The sequence below is a fragment of the Equus caballus genome, chromosome 26 (assembly GCF_041296265.1).
Source record: "Equus caballus isolate H_3958 breed thoroughbred chromosome 26, TB-T2T, whole genome shotgun sequence".
NCBI classification, from domain to species: Eukaryota; Metazoa; Chordata; class Mammalia; order Perissodactyla; family Equidae; genus Equus; species Equus caballus.
The window spans coordinates 21,748,365-21,764,304 of record NC_091709.1 but is presented as its reverse complement, the minus strand read 5'-3'; the positions used below and the strand labels follow the sequence as shown (position 1 = coordinate 21,764,304).

At 35.9% G+C, this 15,940-nt stretch overlaps 1 protein-coding gene across 6 annotated transcripts in view; it reads right to left on the bottom strand.

Moving 5' to 3' along the window:
* The window catches only part of USP25 (ubiquitin specific peptidase 25), a 147,904-nt gene that overhangs the window by 90,916 nt on the left and 41,048 nt on the right, over nt 1-15,940 (bottom strand). For 3 of the 6 annotated variants that reach the window (XM_023629890.2, XM_070252433.1, XM_023629891.2), the window contains one exon: nt 7,257-7,380. The exons of 2 other annotated variants lie outside the window; for them this stretch is intronic. In XM_023629890.2, coding sequence (XP_023485658.2) covers nt 7,257-7,380 — 124 coding nt within the window. Of the gene's footprint in view, nt 1-7,256; nt 7,381-14,848; nt 14,933-15,940 lie in introns of all 6 variants that reach the window. One more of the 6 variants, XM_070252434.1, reaches the window with a different exon arrangement.

The window sequence follows — 15,940 nt, the reverse complement described above, 5'->3', positions numbered from 1 at the left end:
GACGACAAAATGTTTTGCTTCTCTTTTTCTCCCATACTGAATGTTCAGAGAACTTAGGGTAAATGTTCACCTTCCCAGTGAAATTTTATTGCAGTGATTGGGGGGGGGGGGGGGAGGGTTTGCTTGTTTTACTTTGTTTTGTACTGTTATTTAAACCGAATTATAGCAGTAATGTTGAAAACATTCCACTTTAGATTATCTAAGTCCATTTTGGGGAAGCAGCATACTCACTGGAAAACATGCATTATCATTTAAGCTGTATAGATCATCCAAAAAGAAAAGAAAAAAGCAGGAAGTGAGGGAGAGAAGGAGAGAAAGAGAGTGGAGGGAATCATCTTGTTGACTGCCTTCAAAAAAACCTATTGCGGGACCTGGCCTGGGGCCGAGCGGTTAAGTTCCCGCGCTCCACTTTAGCAGCCCAGGGTTTCGCCAGTTCGGATCCTGGGCAAGGACACGGCACCACTCATCAGGCCATGCTGAGACGGTGTCCCACATGCCACAACTAGAATATACAACCATGCACTAGAGGTTTTGGGGGAAGGAAAAAAAAGATTGGCAACAGATGTTGGCACAGGTGCCAGTCTTAAAAGAACAAAAAAAAAACCTATTGGTATTTTGATTAGATCACACTAAACTGTAAGTCAATTTAAGGAGCACTGATCAGTTTTACAACGTTCGGTCCTCCAATTTGTGAAATAGACTATATTTCCAATCATTACATATTCATTAATGTGTCTCAATGATATTTAACAATTTTCTTGGAGTATTTGCACATTTCTTATTAGATTTATTCCTGGTCTTTAATAGTTTTATGTGTTTTAAATGGTAGCTTTTAAAATTTCACTTTCTCATTCTTTCTTATACATAGAAATATAATTTTTTATATTGATTATTAATCAACATAGCTAAATATTCTTTTTTTCTTGGTAGGAGTACTTTAAGGATAATTTACATATAATAAGATACAGAAATCTTAAATGGACAGTTCAGTGAAATTTTTCTAGATATGTATACACCCATGTGACCACCACCCAGACCAACATATAGAAAATTTCCATTATTCCAGCAAAGCCTCTCATGCCCTTTTTCAGCCAACAGTGCCGTCTTCTCCATCCCCCAATAATCACCATCCTGACTTCTATCACCATAAATTAGTTCTGCCTGTCCTTAAACATCACATAAACGGAATCACACAGCAGTTACTCTTTTATGTCAAGTTTCTTTCACTCAGCATTTTGCTTTGAGGATTCCTCCACATTTTTGCCAGTACCAGGAAAATGTTTTCCATTATACTGCTTACTATTCCATTGTGTGGATATACCACCCATTGTTTACTATTCTGCTCTTATATTTGGTCGCTCAGTTTTTAGTTATTATCAATAAAGCTACTCTACACTCCTTTCTCAAGGGTCCACACCTAGGAGTGGAAATGCTAAGTCCTAGCACAGTATGTGTTGAAATTCATTAGAAATTCCCAGTTTCCCAAAGTGGTTATGCCATTATTCATTCCTACCAACAGTCTATGACAGTTCCAGTTGCTCTACATGCTCAACACTTGGTATTGTCAGTCTTTTTAATTTTAGCCATTGTGATGGATATACAGCGGTGCCTGTTCTCTAATGAGATGACTTTCAAGCTTGCACTACCCAGATCGCCACCACTGCTTCAATCTATCATCACATCCACCACAGCAACATGTCCACAATCATATACTAAGTACCATTTAAGGGACTCTCTGTTTCTAACATAGAAGCTACCACTGCATGTCAGACATGTGACTCCTGCCAAAAGTTGACCTGTTTCTCTCATGGTGAAGGAGGCCACATTGTATGGGGTGTGGCTGCCCACTCCTGGCAGACTGACTATATCAAACCTTTGAACAGCCCCCTCCTGCCCCAATCCTTCTTAGGACTATCAGTGGTACTTCAGTATTGTTGACACTTTTTCAAGTGACACTGGTGCTGTTCCAGTCTGATCAGGCAATTCTGGCCCTTAGAACTAATATGCTTCATATTTTCAACCATTCCAGACCACTTGTAATCTGACACTGGTGTACCTCTTACCATAAAAACCACTCAAAAATGAATGATAGTCAAAGCAGTCAATGGACCTCCTATGCTCCCTATCATCCAGACATCTGGTATTGTTGAGCATTAGAATTCTCCTCATAAATCAACTTTAAAAAGGCTGTAATTGCCTCCCTCACTTACTCCTGTTCCACACATATTCTTAAGGCAGCTCCCCCTCACAGCTGCTTCCCAGGTAATGATCAGAATGAAAATGAGAGGAGTTATGGAGACCAACTTAAAAATTCAGAATTCTACCCTAACCATTCCTGGATATGATGCTCTTTTCTTTCTCCAAAGGGCAACTCCAGGCTGTCCTGGTTGGTAAACCCTCCAGGAGGCTCCCAAACTTAACTCCAGTTCAGATACCTGGATTTCTGTGTTGAACTGAATGGTCTTAGAATGCAAAGATAACCATTATTTGGTTGAGGACACTGCTCACCTAGTTCCCCTACAGTGGCCCATGCTGGCCAAAGTGGGAGGGCACAACGGGTCCCTGTTAATTTTATAAAAATGTCTTTGTTCCTCTTGTACTTGCCCTTCTGGACGAAAAGTCAGGTACAAGTAGGAAATTATTGGGAAAAAAGGTAAAATTACTGGGACACACAAATTTTGTGGCAATGGAGGCAATATAAGCATCCCACGTCTCGGGGTGTAGGAAACATGGAAACAGGAGGGATAGTAATAATCTTTGTCTTTCAGAACTGCCCTTGAAACCTTAATCACAAAGAAAAGTGCCTTGGTGAGACTACCCCACACAGTTTCAGAGTATAAAATTCTGGCAGTTATTTTCTTTCCATTCATTTTTGAAAATCATTTTATTATTTTCATGTGTCTTATTGCTGTGTCAATTTGTTTCATTTGTCACTAATTTTAGGATAATTCCACCTTTCTTCTCTGAAAACTTTTAAGATTTTCTTAGTCTTTTCCTTTTTTTCTTCTTTTCTGCTGTGGAAGATTCACCCTGGGCTAAAGTCTGTCGCCAATCTTCTTCTTTTTGTATGTAAGCCTCCACCACAGCATGGCCACTGACAGAGGAGTGATGTAGGTTCACAGCTGGGAATTGAACTCAGGCCGCCACAGAGGAGCACACCAAAATTAACCCCTAGGCCACGAGGGCTGGCCCAAGATTTTCTCAGTCTTAAGTGTTCTGGACTAACACTATAATGAATCTGCGTAACGGTTTCTTTTAATTTTCCTGACTGGGATTTGTTGGGCCTCATGAAGTTACAGGTTATATTTTCACTTCTGAAAAATTCTCAGTGATTCTCTCTTTAAATTTTGCCTAACCCACTCTCTCCTCTCCTTGTGTGTAACACCAATTAATGTATGTTAGACCTACTCACTTTCTTCTCCATATTTTCCATCTTTTTAGCTGTCTTAGAAGTTGGATAATTTCTCCTCATGTATCTTCCAGTCTACTACTATGTCCTTTAACTATATCCAATCTGCTATTAAACCTAGGTCCTGTACATTTTTTTTTTACTACAGTAATTCTGGTTTTCATTTTCAGAATATATTTTCAGTTCTTTTTCAAATTTGTCAGGTCATATTTTCAAGCATTTCTTGTCTCCTTTAAAAGCTAAATTATAGTTCTATCGATCACCATATCTAAATACATGAGTGCATTTTTGCTGCCTATTATTTCTGCTGATTCTCACAGTGACTTTTTTCCAATTATGCTTGGTAATTTTGACTCGTGGAACTTGCAGAACTTCTAAAGTTACTGCAGGGGATTCTTTGAGGCCAAGGAGAAAGACAACTTCCTAGAGAGAGAACGCATTTTTGATTCTGCCAGGACCTATGGACAACACAAATCCAACACCATTTAAAACTAAATTCCCAAGTCGGTATTTATTGGACCATTGAAGTGACACAAATTAGCTGCAAAACATGGTACAACTTCTCAGGGGCAAGTCTCATCACCTCCAACAGCACCCTTCAGAGCCAAGGTAACCATCTTTGTAGTGCTCTAGGAGTTCTGAAAGAGGGGGATACTTCTGACTTACCCTTATTGTGAATATGTCACCCTTTGACAAACAACTTAATAAGGGGCAAGATCTCCTATTAAAGTTCCTTACCATACACAATGTTCTTTGACTTATTTCTTCCACGTTCAACAAGGATATCATAACTGAAGTTTATACACACAAGCCAATTTATATACAAGCAAATACTATCATGTCAAAAACTGACTTTCAGTGTGCTGAACTTACTTCTTTGGGTTCCTGCTTTCACCCTGATTTTAGTAAAATTTTACAATATTTTATATCCAACAGAAACAACATAAAATTCTGGTTGTTTCCACTAGAAAATGTGTCTCAGTCTACTATATTTCTTGAAATAGTTGGAGATGTGTTTTTTGTAACAGTTTTAACTAGAACCTAGCCGTACCTTCTATCCAGCTAGTTCAAAGTCATTTCATGAGGCAAGCCATTTTCACAAGAAATATGCCAGAGACACAAACCAGTCACAATGTAGCTTATTAGTAAATTTCAACTAACCATACTCTACTTGTTCTCTATCTAAGCAATGACAACCAAGAGAGAACTATAATATAATACATCCAATGCAGACATTAAGGAGTAATTATATTAAGAATTACACTTCCAAGATGTTCAACTTAAAAAATTTTACCATGAAATTTATGAATGCCTAAACACAGGATTGTAAGATATAAAAAGATAGGCTTTATCTCATCTAATTATACAGAATAACGCAGTATTCCAATTGTGTGAATTCATATTAAAGTATATCTATTGAAATATAACCACAGTCAGATGATTCTAGGATTTTATTTTGGCAAGATTTTGTCATATGAACTTGGGTAACGAACCAGTAGTTAAATTTACTTTTAAGCATGATATATAATTTGCATCATTTTCCCTTTTGAATTTAGACTTCCAAGCCTTAATAAAACCCATGGAAACAAACACATCTTTGCTAGATGTTTAGCTAGAATCCTGACATTTCCTTTTTACTGATACAATGTGATTTACATATGTGCTTATTAACTGCCTATTTTGCATTTGACACTGTTAACTGTAAATTATAAAACTTACACATAACAAAAAAATAACATTTAGCAACAGTAAATTAATATGACTTTTTACTTCTACAGAGTATAATTTTATGTAAAATTTTACAGCATATTACACTATGCCAAATCTCTGTAATATTATCTACAATAAAAGTATTTATAAAATATATACTATTTTAAAAGTACATTAAAATTTAAAAGACCAAGAATAAAAAAGAGCATTATCTTATTTTCTTTTCCATTTGGACAAAAATAAGTATCTAAAACAATATATAACATATACATTGAAGTTAGTAACAGATTAGGAATAGTTTCAATCCCTTAACTTTTAAGTTATTTCTACTGTTTATTATCTAATTAATTAGTACATGTTCTTTTAATTAGAAAACACATAATATAAAACTACTGATACCATTTGGTATATAAGCTTCCAGAGTTTTTAAAATTTACATACTACTATAAATTCATAAAAAATACACTCTTTAAAATAATATTTGTAACACAGTATGTATTGTTTTATAACCTCTTTTTTACATAATAGATCACTCCCCTTAAATATGAAATCCAACTCATGTATTTCATGATTAAAATATTTCTCAACAAAGCTGAAGTACTGTCAAGTTTTATAATATTCAAGATAATTATTTCATTCCAATCTATTTCTTTAAGACAAAACCTAATTTTATAATTTCTCCAAATCCTTTACAAAATAAGCCTAACTAAAATGTCTGAAGATAGTTTATGTATTTTTGGCTTTCATTTAAAATTACTGGCGTTAAGTGCTATTAACTGCAATGAAAGAGAATAATGAATTTTAACTGTCTTTCCGTCTTAAAATAATGTCTTAAAAAGTACTTTCCGAAGTATCATTAAAAACATTAAAAAGTATTACTAATAAAAATTATGTGCCTTTGCTAAACAGAGCATTATGAGACAACTCCTACGATACAGTAATCTCAGATTACTTAGAAAGAAATATACTATTGATACTGTGCCAAGGGAAATTATGTGAGGAAGCTGGCACATTCTGCTACCAAACAACTCTGCTACAGAGAAAAGAACACTGGAGTCGTAAGACCCATCTTAGCTGCGTACCTTTGGACAATCATTTAACCTCTTAAAAGATGTATTTCTTCTTCAGTAAGACAGAGTTATCACTGCTGGCAAAGAGTTGTTTAGAAGATTACACAGTCATGCGTCACTTAACGACAGGGATACATTCTGAAAAATGCATCATTAGGTGATTTCGCCATCGTGTGAGCATCCTAGACAGTACTTACACAAACCTAGATGGTATAGCCTCCTACACACCTAGGGTATATGGTACTAATCTGATGGGACCACCATCATATATGCGGTCCATCATTGACCACAATTTCATTATGCAGCACATGACTGTAGCTAGTTATAAAGCTTTTTTTAGTCGACATTCTTTTGTGATAAAATCAAATTTATTTATTTGATCCTTCAGTAGATCAAATTGCTTTAAACTAAAAAGTTTTCCTTATTAAATTAAAAGATGCATTTTATCACATCTCTTGGAATCTTGCCTAATTCTTTAAAAAAAAATAAACCCTATAAACATACTACCATATTATAGATCAGAGGTTGGTAAACTGCAGCCCATGGACCAAATCCAGCTGGCAGCCTACTTTTGTAAATCAGGATTTACTGGACCACAGCCACACTCATTAAATAATGTATTATCTATAACTGCTTTTATACTACAACACCAGACTGAGTAACTACAACAGAAACCATATGGCCAACAAAGCCTAAAATATTCACCATTGGCCTTTTACAGGAAAATGTTTGCAGACGCCTTCTATAAACGACTATAAACTGAATTGGACAATGTATCCAAAAGGGATTAGGAGAAAAAAAAAAAACCAGAGAAACATTAAAATATACACCTAAATTTAGTGCCCATAATGCCACTCCAAAGTCCTAAAAATCTAAGCTTCAAATGCAATTGGAACTAGAAAATGAAAATTTTGGTTACATAAAATATAAAAAAAATACTGAAATATATTCATAATTTATTTAGAATAACAAAGTATATTTTTGTGCCTCTTGAAATTAATTAAAGCCAATTATTATTTCTATTATAAACAGAACTTATATCCACTTTATATAAATTATGTTTTTACCTGCTAATGGCTTGCTCCTCATCAGTTATTCCAGTCTCCCTGAACGCCCTGTTTGATTCCGCCAAACTCAAGGCAATTGCTCTCTGAAGATCATCTTTATCATCTCCAGTGAGATCAATCACATCTGAAAAGCAAAACTAACTTTCTCAAAATGGAAAGTCAAACAGAATGAAAGGTAATTCTTATCATGGAGATTTTACACCTTCTATACCCTTTCAAACCAAAGTCAGCACCAACAGAATTCTCTATAAGATCCTTTCTGAAGAGAATACGAACATTTGAAATGGAACATACTTCGAAACACTGTTCCTCTCTGTGAAATATAGCTGAAAGCAGTAAGGGCATAAATATGTTTCATTACAGAGGAAACAATATTTACTATGAAGTCCCTGATTAAAAGTATATAATAAGCAGAAAGACTGCTAAAAAATTTCTTTACAAAACAATTTGAAATTAACGTAATTAAACATTTGCATTTCCGCTTTTGGAAGTTAATCCAAATGTCCACACGTTACAGTTCCTCCACACGACCCCCTAGACGCTGTCTGTCAAAGTACAACAACTAACAACTGAGCTCCCAAAAATCATGTTCCAGAAACTAACTGACCGCAGATACATATACGTTCATATCCACATTGTTTTAAAGTCTGGAAGAACGTGCCAAATTGTTAACAGTGGCTAAGTTTGATGAAGAGGGTTATGGAGGAGGAAGTGTAAGGATCCCTCACTTTCTATTTCAAACACTTCTCTACCATCTGAATTATTTAATAATCATTCAGTTTACTAAATAATTTTAATTTAACAAAAGTTTGCATTTCACAAAAAGAAATACACTAAGCAAAGAAAATAGTTTTGATGCTATAAGTCTTCTTTTTCCAAAGAATAAAGGCTACAACTATTACCACCTACAGAAAAAACACTTTTTAACCAATTTCCCAGTAGATATTCATCAATTTCCTTAACCCAAAAGATGCCAATAATACATTATTGTTTAAACAATGGTGAGAACCATAATATGTTGCCAAGTAGGGGATTATAAAACAATATGATGAGAAAGAAAAAAGCATATCTGTTATTACCTTATCTTTGTGTGGTTGGGATTTTGCTTCTGGGTATTTTGGACAAGTTTTGCATTCCTTTTGTTTATTTGTATTTGAGACATGTTAAAAACTAATTTTTTTTCATTGTAATCCTAGAATTTTATAAAAGGGAGACAAACAAAAAGGAGTAGGTGATGGGAGATAAGATGCTTGCATTTTACCATCTAGCTATAGGGTTACATACAGAGGTTGGAGAAGAATATTCCACATTTAATAAGAAATAAATAACATATATTGGCCTATTTCTATTGTTATCCACACTTTTTCTCCAAAGGGTAGCTTACAAGGATATTAAAAATATTAGAAATAATAGTTGGCCATGGAAGATTTTTTTTTTTAATGTTCTTAGAAAGTATAATCAAACCTTACAAAAATGTAGTAAGTAGGGTCCAAAAAAATTCAATCAAGTAAAATGTAGAACACATAGCAAGGTAACTGAAATGATGGAGCATGCCTAGATCTATCAGCAGGCCAAAGGCTTTCTAAGTCCGGCTTACAAGACCTAAGTACAGGTCGACCACGGCTGAACATGGGTGTCACCGGGGTATAACTATCCAATCCAACTTAAATATTGATGAAGCAGAAGCTAGGACTAGAGAGGGATGAAATGGCCTTACAAAAATGAGAACTACCTTTGTCATTAAATAATGACTAGAATAGAGGTGAGAAAAGAGAGAATAATGGAAGTAAGGGAAACAATTTGAAAATCACCAAGCAGCAGAAAAACAGGTTTTGGGGATACGATCAATTAGCCCTCAGACTCCATTCTCTCATCCTCCAAGTATGCTTTATTCAACTACAGAAGCTGGAAAGATTAAAAGATACAAACAAATCTATTTTCCCAATTCATGTGCAGTTAAGGTTCTGGATAAAACCTAGGTTCCACCAACTGGATGCACTAACATGAGCTTTGGAAGGCAGAGTGAGGGGGAAGCCCTCTTCCTGCTGCTTTTGGCTGTTCTCTCCAGCATGACTGAAGAGATGTGGGTTGTTCCACAGTGGCATTCCAGTGTCCAATTTCCAGCTTCAGGGATGTCAAGAGATAAGAGTAGAAGTGGCAACTAGACTCTGCATTCCAATGTCCGGGCATAGCTCAGCGGCAGTTACCTAATCTTGGATGCTTATTCTTCTCTGGGCTGCAGCTACAGAAGCATGTTCTTGAACCCAGGAGTCCCAGAGGCAGCCTCCTGATTTACTCACTCACTACCCTCCTGATTGTGGCAGAGGGAGAGCTTCCCCGGCTGGCGAGTCCCACAAGAATCCAGGAGTCACTTCTGAAAGCTGAGCTAGAGATCCTCTCTCCAGTGCTTCCAGTGATTTTTTTAAGAACCTAATCCTCTGGATTAAATTTCTTCTATGAAACTATCTAGAGTGTTTACTGTTTCGTGACTGACAAGTAAACCAAACCAGCTAAGGCAGAAACTCACTCAGAAATAGCAACAACTTAAACTTAGAGCTTTCTCATAATTTATCAATTGTAACTCAAGCAACACAAAAGCAAAACACAAGGCAAGATATTTTTAACTCTATCTGATACAAGAGACAGATAACTGACATTGTGAGAAATGAAGTATATCATCATAAGAATAAAAAATGGCGGCGAGACTTCAAATTTAAGTCTTCTATTAAATCCAGTGGCTTTCCTCCATAGTAGCAGTTCTCCAAGTGGAGTCCATGGATCCTCAGGGATCCCCTATGGCCCTATGAGGGAAAGGAGGTCCTTAAGTAAAATATATTCTCATAATAATACTAAGGTGTCATCTGCCTTTTCTACCGTGGTCATATTGGCACTGATGATACGAAACAACAATGCATAAAACTGCTGCATCTTAGCACACAAATCAAGGCAGTGGCACCAAGTTGTGTGAGCAATTCATTGTTATTACTCACAAATAGGCACACTCGTTACTCAAAAAAAAAAAAATGCCAGTTTCTCTTAAGTCCTTGATAAAAAGGGAAAAATCAATTTTATTAAATCTCAAATACTGATTTAAATTTTCTTTTAATTCTACATGACAAATAAGAAGTATGCACAGTACTTCTGCTGTATATCCAAAGCACACTGTTGCTAAAGAAAAAACACAAGTGCAACGCTTGAGTTGCAACTGAACTGATTTTTTTTCATGGAACACTATTTTTACTTGAAAGAACAACTGACAAACCACAAACTATGATTATGCAGACTTGAGTATTTGACAGATGTTTTCTCGAAAATAAAGTGAACCTGTCACATGAGGGAGAATGAATGACAGCATTTGTTGACAATGATTAGCACAGAATTTTCAAGCAAAAATCAGAATTTTGGAAAACTTGTTTCTACCATTATGAGCTTGATATTTCCCCAATACTTAAAGGATTTCTGGTGAAATCAGGTGATATTAACAATTTTAGTTTGTTTTATGATGCAGACATTCTTCCAAGATTTGGAAGGAAATCTTTTCCAAATTACCAACGCACAGTATTACAAAATCATGCATAGGTAAACAATCCATTCAAAGAGCAAGGTAAGCCATAAAGACACTTCTAGCATCTTCGGTCTTTGACCCTGGATCCTGACAGAGAGCTTCTAAATCACTTGGAACTTCCTGGGTGATAGGAGCATCTTTTGTTCTAATGAGACGACTCTTGGTGGCCTCCTGTATAGCTTCAGAGTGGGCACTGATCACCAGAAAAACCAAACCATGATTAGAAGCTTGGAACTTTGAGCCTCATCTCCCATCCTCTGGGAAGGAGAGAGAGGCTGGAAATTAAATTAATAATCAATCAAGCCCACCTGATGAAGTCTCCATAGAAATCCCTGAAGTACAGGGCTCCGAGAGCTCCTGGGTTAGTGACATATCCACATGGTGGGAGGGTGGCGTACCCCAAATCCATGAGACGGAGGCTCCTGCACTCAGGACCCTTCCAGACCTTGCCCTATGCATCTCTTCATCTGGCTATCCATCTGTATCCGTTATCATATTCTTTACTATATAATAAACAGGTAAATGTGTTTCCCTGAGTTCTGTGAGCCACTGTAACAAATTATCAAACTTGAGGAGGGGGTCATGGGAACCCTCAATTTGTAGCCCAGTTAGAGAGAAGTGTGAGTAACCTGGGAACCCATTACTTGTAACTGGCATCTTAGGTGGAGGCAGTTGTGTGCAACTGAGCCCTTAACCTGTGGGATCCGATACCAACTCCAGGTAGTGTCAGAATTGAACTGAATTGCAGGACACTCAGCTGGTATCAGAAAATTGGTCGGGTGTGGGGTAAAGACTCACATATCTGGTGTCAGAAGTATTGAGTGAGGGCAGAGGAAGAAACAAGCAATAGTAGCCTTTCATGCTAGAAAGGTTGGTTGGCGAGAAGTTATTGGTCCTTAACTGAAAAGCTGAGACTTTTTCCTTAAGCAGTAGAGAAAGTTTATTTATTATTTGTAGCTTCACTATAATTATCATAATTTTTTCCAGGATGTTCCCATTACTCCATAAATCCTCTTCTTTCCAGAAGATATTTTAGAACAATACAGCAATCGTGAAAGACTATTATAACCTACTCGCATACTAAATACAGATATGATTTTAAAACCAGATATTAAGAAAATAAAATGTTATTTCACTAGATTGGCAAAACCTGAATTTCTTCTTTTTCTGGAGTTAGGGGAATGACTTCCAAAAACACGTAATGAACTATCAATTTCACAATGAAAACTAGCCCTCTATGATTTTCTTATATGCTCACACTCAAAAAGGAACATAGAATAAACTTGGCGTAAACAATTTCTAATTGGCCAAACTAAATAAAAGTTTAGCCTATGTAAAAATTCCATCCAAATACCAAAGTATTACAAATATTTTTATATCTGTACCAAGCCGAGGACCTTGGTAAAACACTCAAACTTTGTTTTAACCAACCCTCCCTCTAGTATTAGTGTGAACACAACTCAAGGGCACAAGCATGTTAGTGTTAGTTGGATACCAGTGTAGAAAATCACACATTACAAAAGCCTATGAACAGGAATCTTCAACATGTTCAAGACTGCTCAAATTAAAACATTCTTTCTGTAAGGTGACAAGTATATATACCAAAACATAACACTCAGCCTAAAAAAATCTTGTACATTCCAAAGAGTTAGCATTTGAGCAAAACTTAAATACCAACTCCCAAACATTTTTCTGCTAAATCCGAAATACAGGCAATCATCAACTTGTCAATGAAGCAGACTTCAACTGTATGCATTGTTTACAACTCATAACTCATTTTCCCATGAAGACAGTGTATGAAATGACAAAAGCCTTCCAAGTTAGTTCAAAAAAAATCCACTTAGCCCATAATCTAATTGAACTACAATATATGCAGAGATTTTGACTTTAGAAGAAAGTGATTTTCCTTGCTTTCCTTATTTACATAAGCCTAGGCATAGGTGAAACACTTTTTTATATAACCACATTTATATTTACCACCAGCGAAGATCTCTAGGCAGTGGAATGATATGAGCAGAAGGAACTCTGTTTTGGGAGTTAGGAGGTTAAGTGTTGAACAACAGTTGGAGAAGAGTTGTAGTAAGAATATGTATCAGGGCAGGAGCAACTACAGGAAAAGTACGCAGACAAAAACTCATAGAACTGCAGACTAAATGGCTGTCTTGGGAGATTAGGAAGAGCAGTAAAAAAAACAAAACCTTTAATAAAAAATAAAATCACTGGGTCCCCAGAAGGATGGGGATGCCCTTAAGAGAGAAAGGCAAATACGAACATAGGGATGGTCAGCAGGAGCTGAGAAGGGAGAATACTACCATTCTCGCCCTCACTCATTCTGCTTCAGCCACAGTGACGTCCTCCCTATTCATCTCCTGAGCCAAATATACTCCTGCCTGGAGGCCCCAGCCTGGGATGCATTTCCCTCAGACATCCACAAGCTTCCCTCCCTCACTTCACTCAGGTATCTGTATAAATGTGACCTCATCCAAGAAACATTCCCTGACGGATCCTCTATCTAAAATAGCATATCCCATGCCTGACCTACAACCGCACCCCTGTCACCATCTGTCCCTTGACCTTGCTCTCTTGTTCTTCATGAACTTACCACTGCCTGACATTATTTATTTATTGCTTACTGTCTGTCTTCCCCCTAGGTAAACTGACACTTTGTGTTTTTTCTAATGGCCTAAAAACGTATCTAATACATATTAGGCAATCAATAAATATTTGTTAAGCAAATAAAGGTTGATATCTAGACTATGGAATAGAGATAAAAATTAGTGAGTCATCTTCATAGTGGCCCTAACTAGAAGACTTAAGAACATAGGCTTTATCCATATAAAATTTTTTCTAATAAGTCAAAGGACAAATAGAATAAGGTATCACGTTAAAAGAATACTTAAAATCAAGAAGACATAAGTAATGTAAATTGTGTTTCCTACCTGACTCTCCCATTCTCCTCTGCCCTCAGTCAGCTCTCTTAAGATGTTCCTACTTTTCTAATCTTCTTACTGCGGAACTCAGATTCTCTAAAACAGTGCTGTCCACTAGAACTTTCTATGATGATGGAAATGTACTATTATCTGCGCTGTCCAGTAGGGTGACCACTAGCCACATCTGCCTACTACTGAGCATTTAAAATGTGTCTAGTGAAACAGAGGAAGTGAATTTTAATATTATTTAATTTTAATTTATATTTAAATCTAAGTTGTCACATGTGCCTGTTGGCAACCATATTGAACAGCTCAGCTCCAAATGGTCTTGTTCTGTTTTTAATAATTCCTGCTAAAATTATAATGGCAGCAGTGGTAAGAAGGGAAAGTGAATAGTAAAGGAGCCATTTGTGAATTTTGTCATCAACTTTACTATGTTTTCAAACTAAAATTGTGAAAAAAAATTAAAGTTAACATTCTATATGGGTCAACAAAAAGTACAAAGGTCCATGGCTACCATTCTGCCCTAAAATTAAAGAAAACTCACAAAGTTATACAAGTCATTCTACAGAACACTGTAATAGAATGTAAGCCTAATTGCATGCAATCATTTACAAGTAACTTTCAGAGCATTGTAGAATCTCATTTTTAAGCTTAACCTTAACTTTCAGTGAATCATCAAAACAGTTTTATACATTAGAAATCTCTACGGAAAAAGAGATTTAACTTTCATGGCATTAATTTTTTTCTATCTGAAGTTACTTGTTTAACAAATGTGGGGGGTGGGAAAAATACCAGGGTTCAGTTAATAAACTCCTAAACTGCTGAACATATGTGATCTGCTCTCAGCAGAGATGAGAGCACTAGACCTGGATCTGTCACTTGTCCTTTAAATCACTTTTAGGCTGGCCAAGCAACATAACTACGAGCAGAGTTCTAGGACAGAACTTCAACATTTTTCTCACTTTCTATGCAATCCTTACCAAATAAACTGATTCTAAATTGGTAACACTTAACACTTATTCCAATGTGTTATATCAATTTCTCTAAAACTTAAGCCAATATGTGGCATTATTTTCTTTGCTAAAATTACCTACCCAAATCCCTCTTATCTTTTGATCCATTCTTTGATTGCTCAATTGTAGCACATCTCGTTCTGGTGGACATATATTATTTTTTTCCTGTTTTAAAAAAGTTCAAAAGAATTTAATGATCATGAAAGAAAGAATATTACTATTTAATTTCAAGTGGGCAAAAGCCTGGTATGGTCATGTCTATGACAGAGTTTGCCATGACACAAAAACTTCGAAGAATCTCTCCTCTGACTCTTAAGTTCACCTACGATATCTTAGTATCCTGCATTGCTACCTCCTTGCATTTGCATTTTTTACTGCAAAACTCCAACACAATTTTATTTCCAATTTAAGCTGGAGGTGGGAGGCACTCATTTGACAATTCACAATATCCAATCTGGACAGGAAATCCAAGTAATGAAAAAAAGTACCTAAAATTGTTGTTAATACTCTAAATGATTTGGGCTTTTTCCCAGAATTCAACAGAGTATTAAATTACAGTATAGAATGTTACCAAAACAATATCAAACACCAGGTACACCACTTCTTAATTCTCTATGATACAGAATACAAGCTTTCCTTGAAATGTTTCTTTTTTTCTCTCAAAAATGGAAGGTAAAAATGCACTAAAGGCCAATCATTGTCCTACTAACTAGTGAAAATGTAACAACTTCTTGAATATTAAGTGAAGGTTCAAAAATATATGTTCTTCAAATCAAGTGACATAATTTACTTTATCTTCTGATGTACCCAGGTATGAATAAATGAAAATTTCCCCACAAGCCCCAAATGTAACTTCTATGGGATATTTTAGTTTAAAAGCTAAATTTTTCCAGTCATTAAAAAAACATGTATTTTATTCCTTCTAAAAGAGACGCCCAGTCATAAACAGTTATATTCTAGCTTATACAAGTAATCATATGTATTTAGCATTAGAGACTTTCACGTCAAAATACAGATGTTTTGTCAGTACTACAACCAATAGATGACACACTTAAAATCAGCCAGGCTCTGTCTATGCTATAGTCCTGTCTGTAATAGACATTTTACTTAAAAAAGAAAACAAGGAATTAAAAAAAATAAAAACTCCTGCCATATTTGAAGAATTAGTTAAGC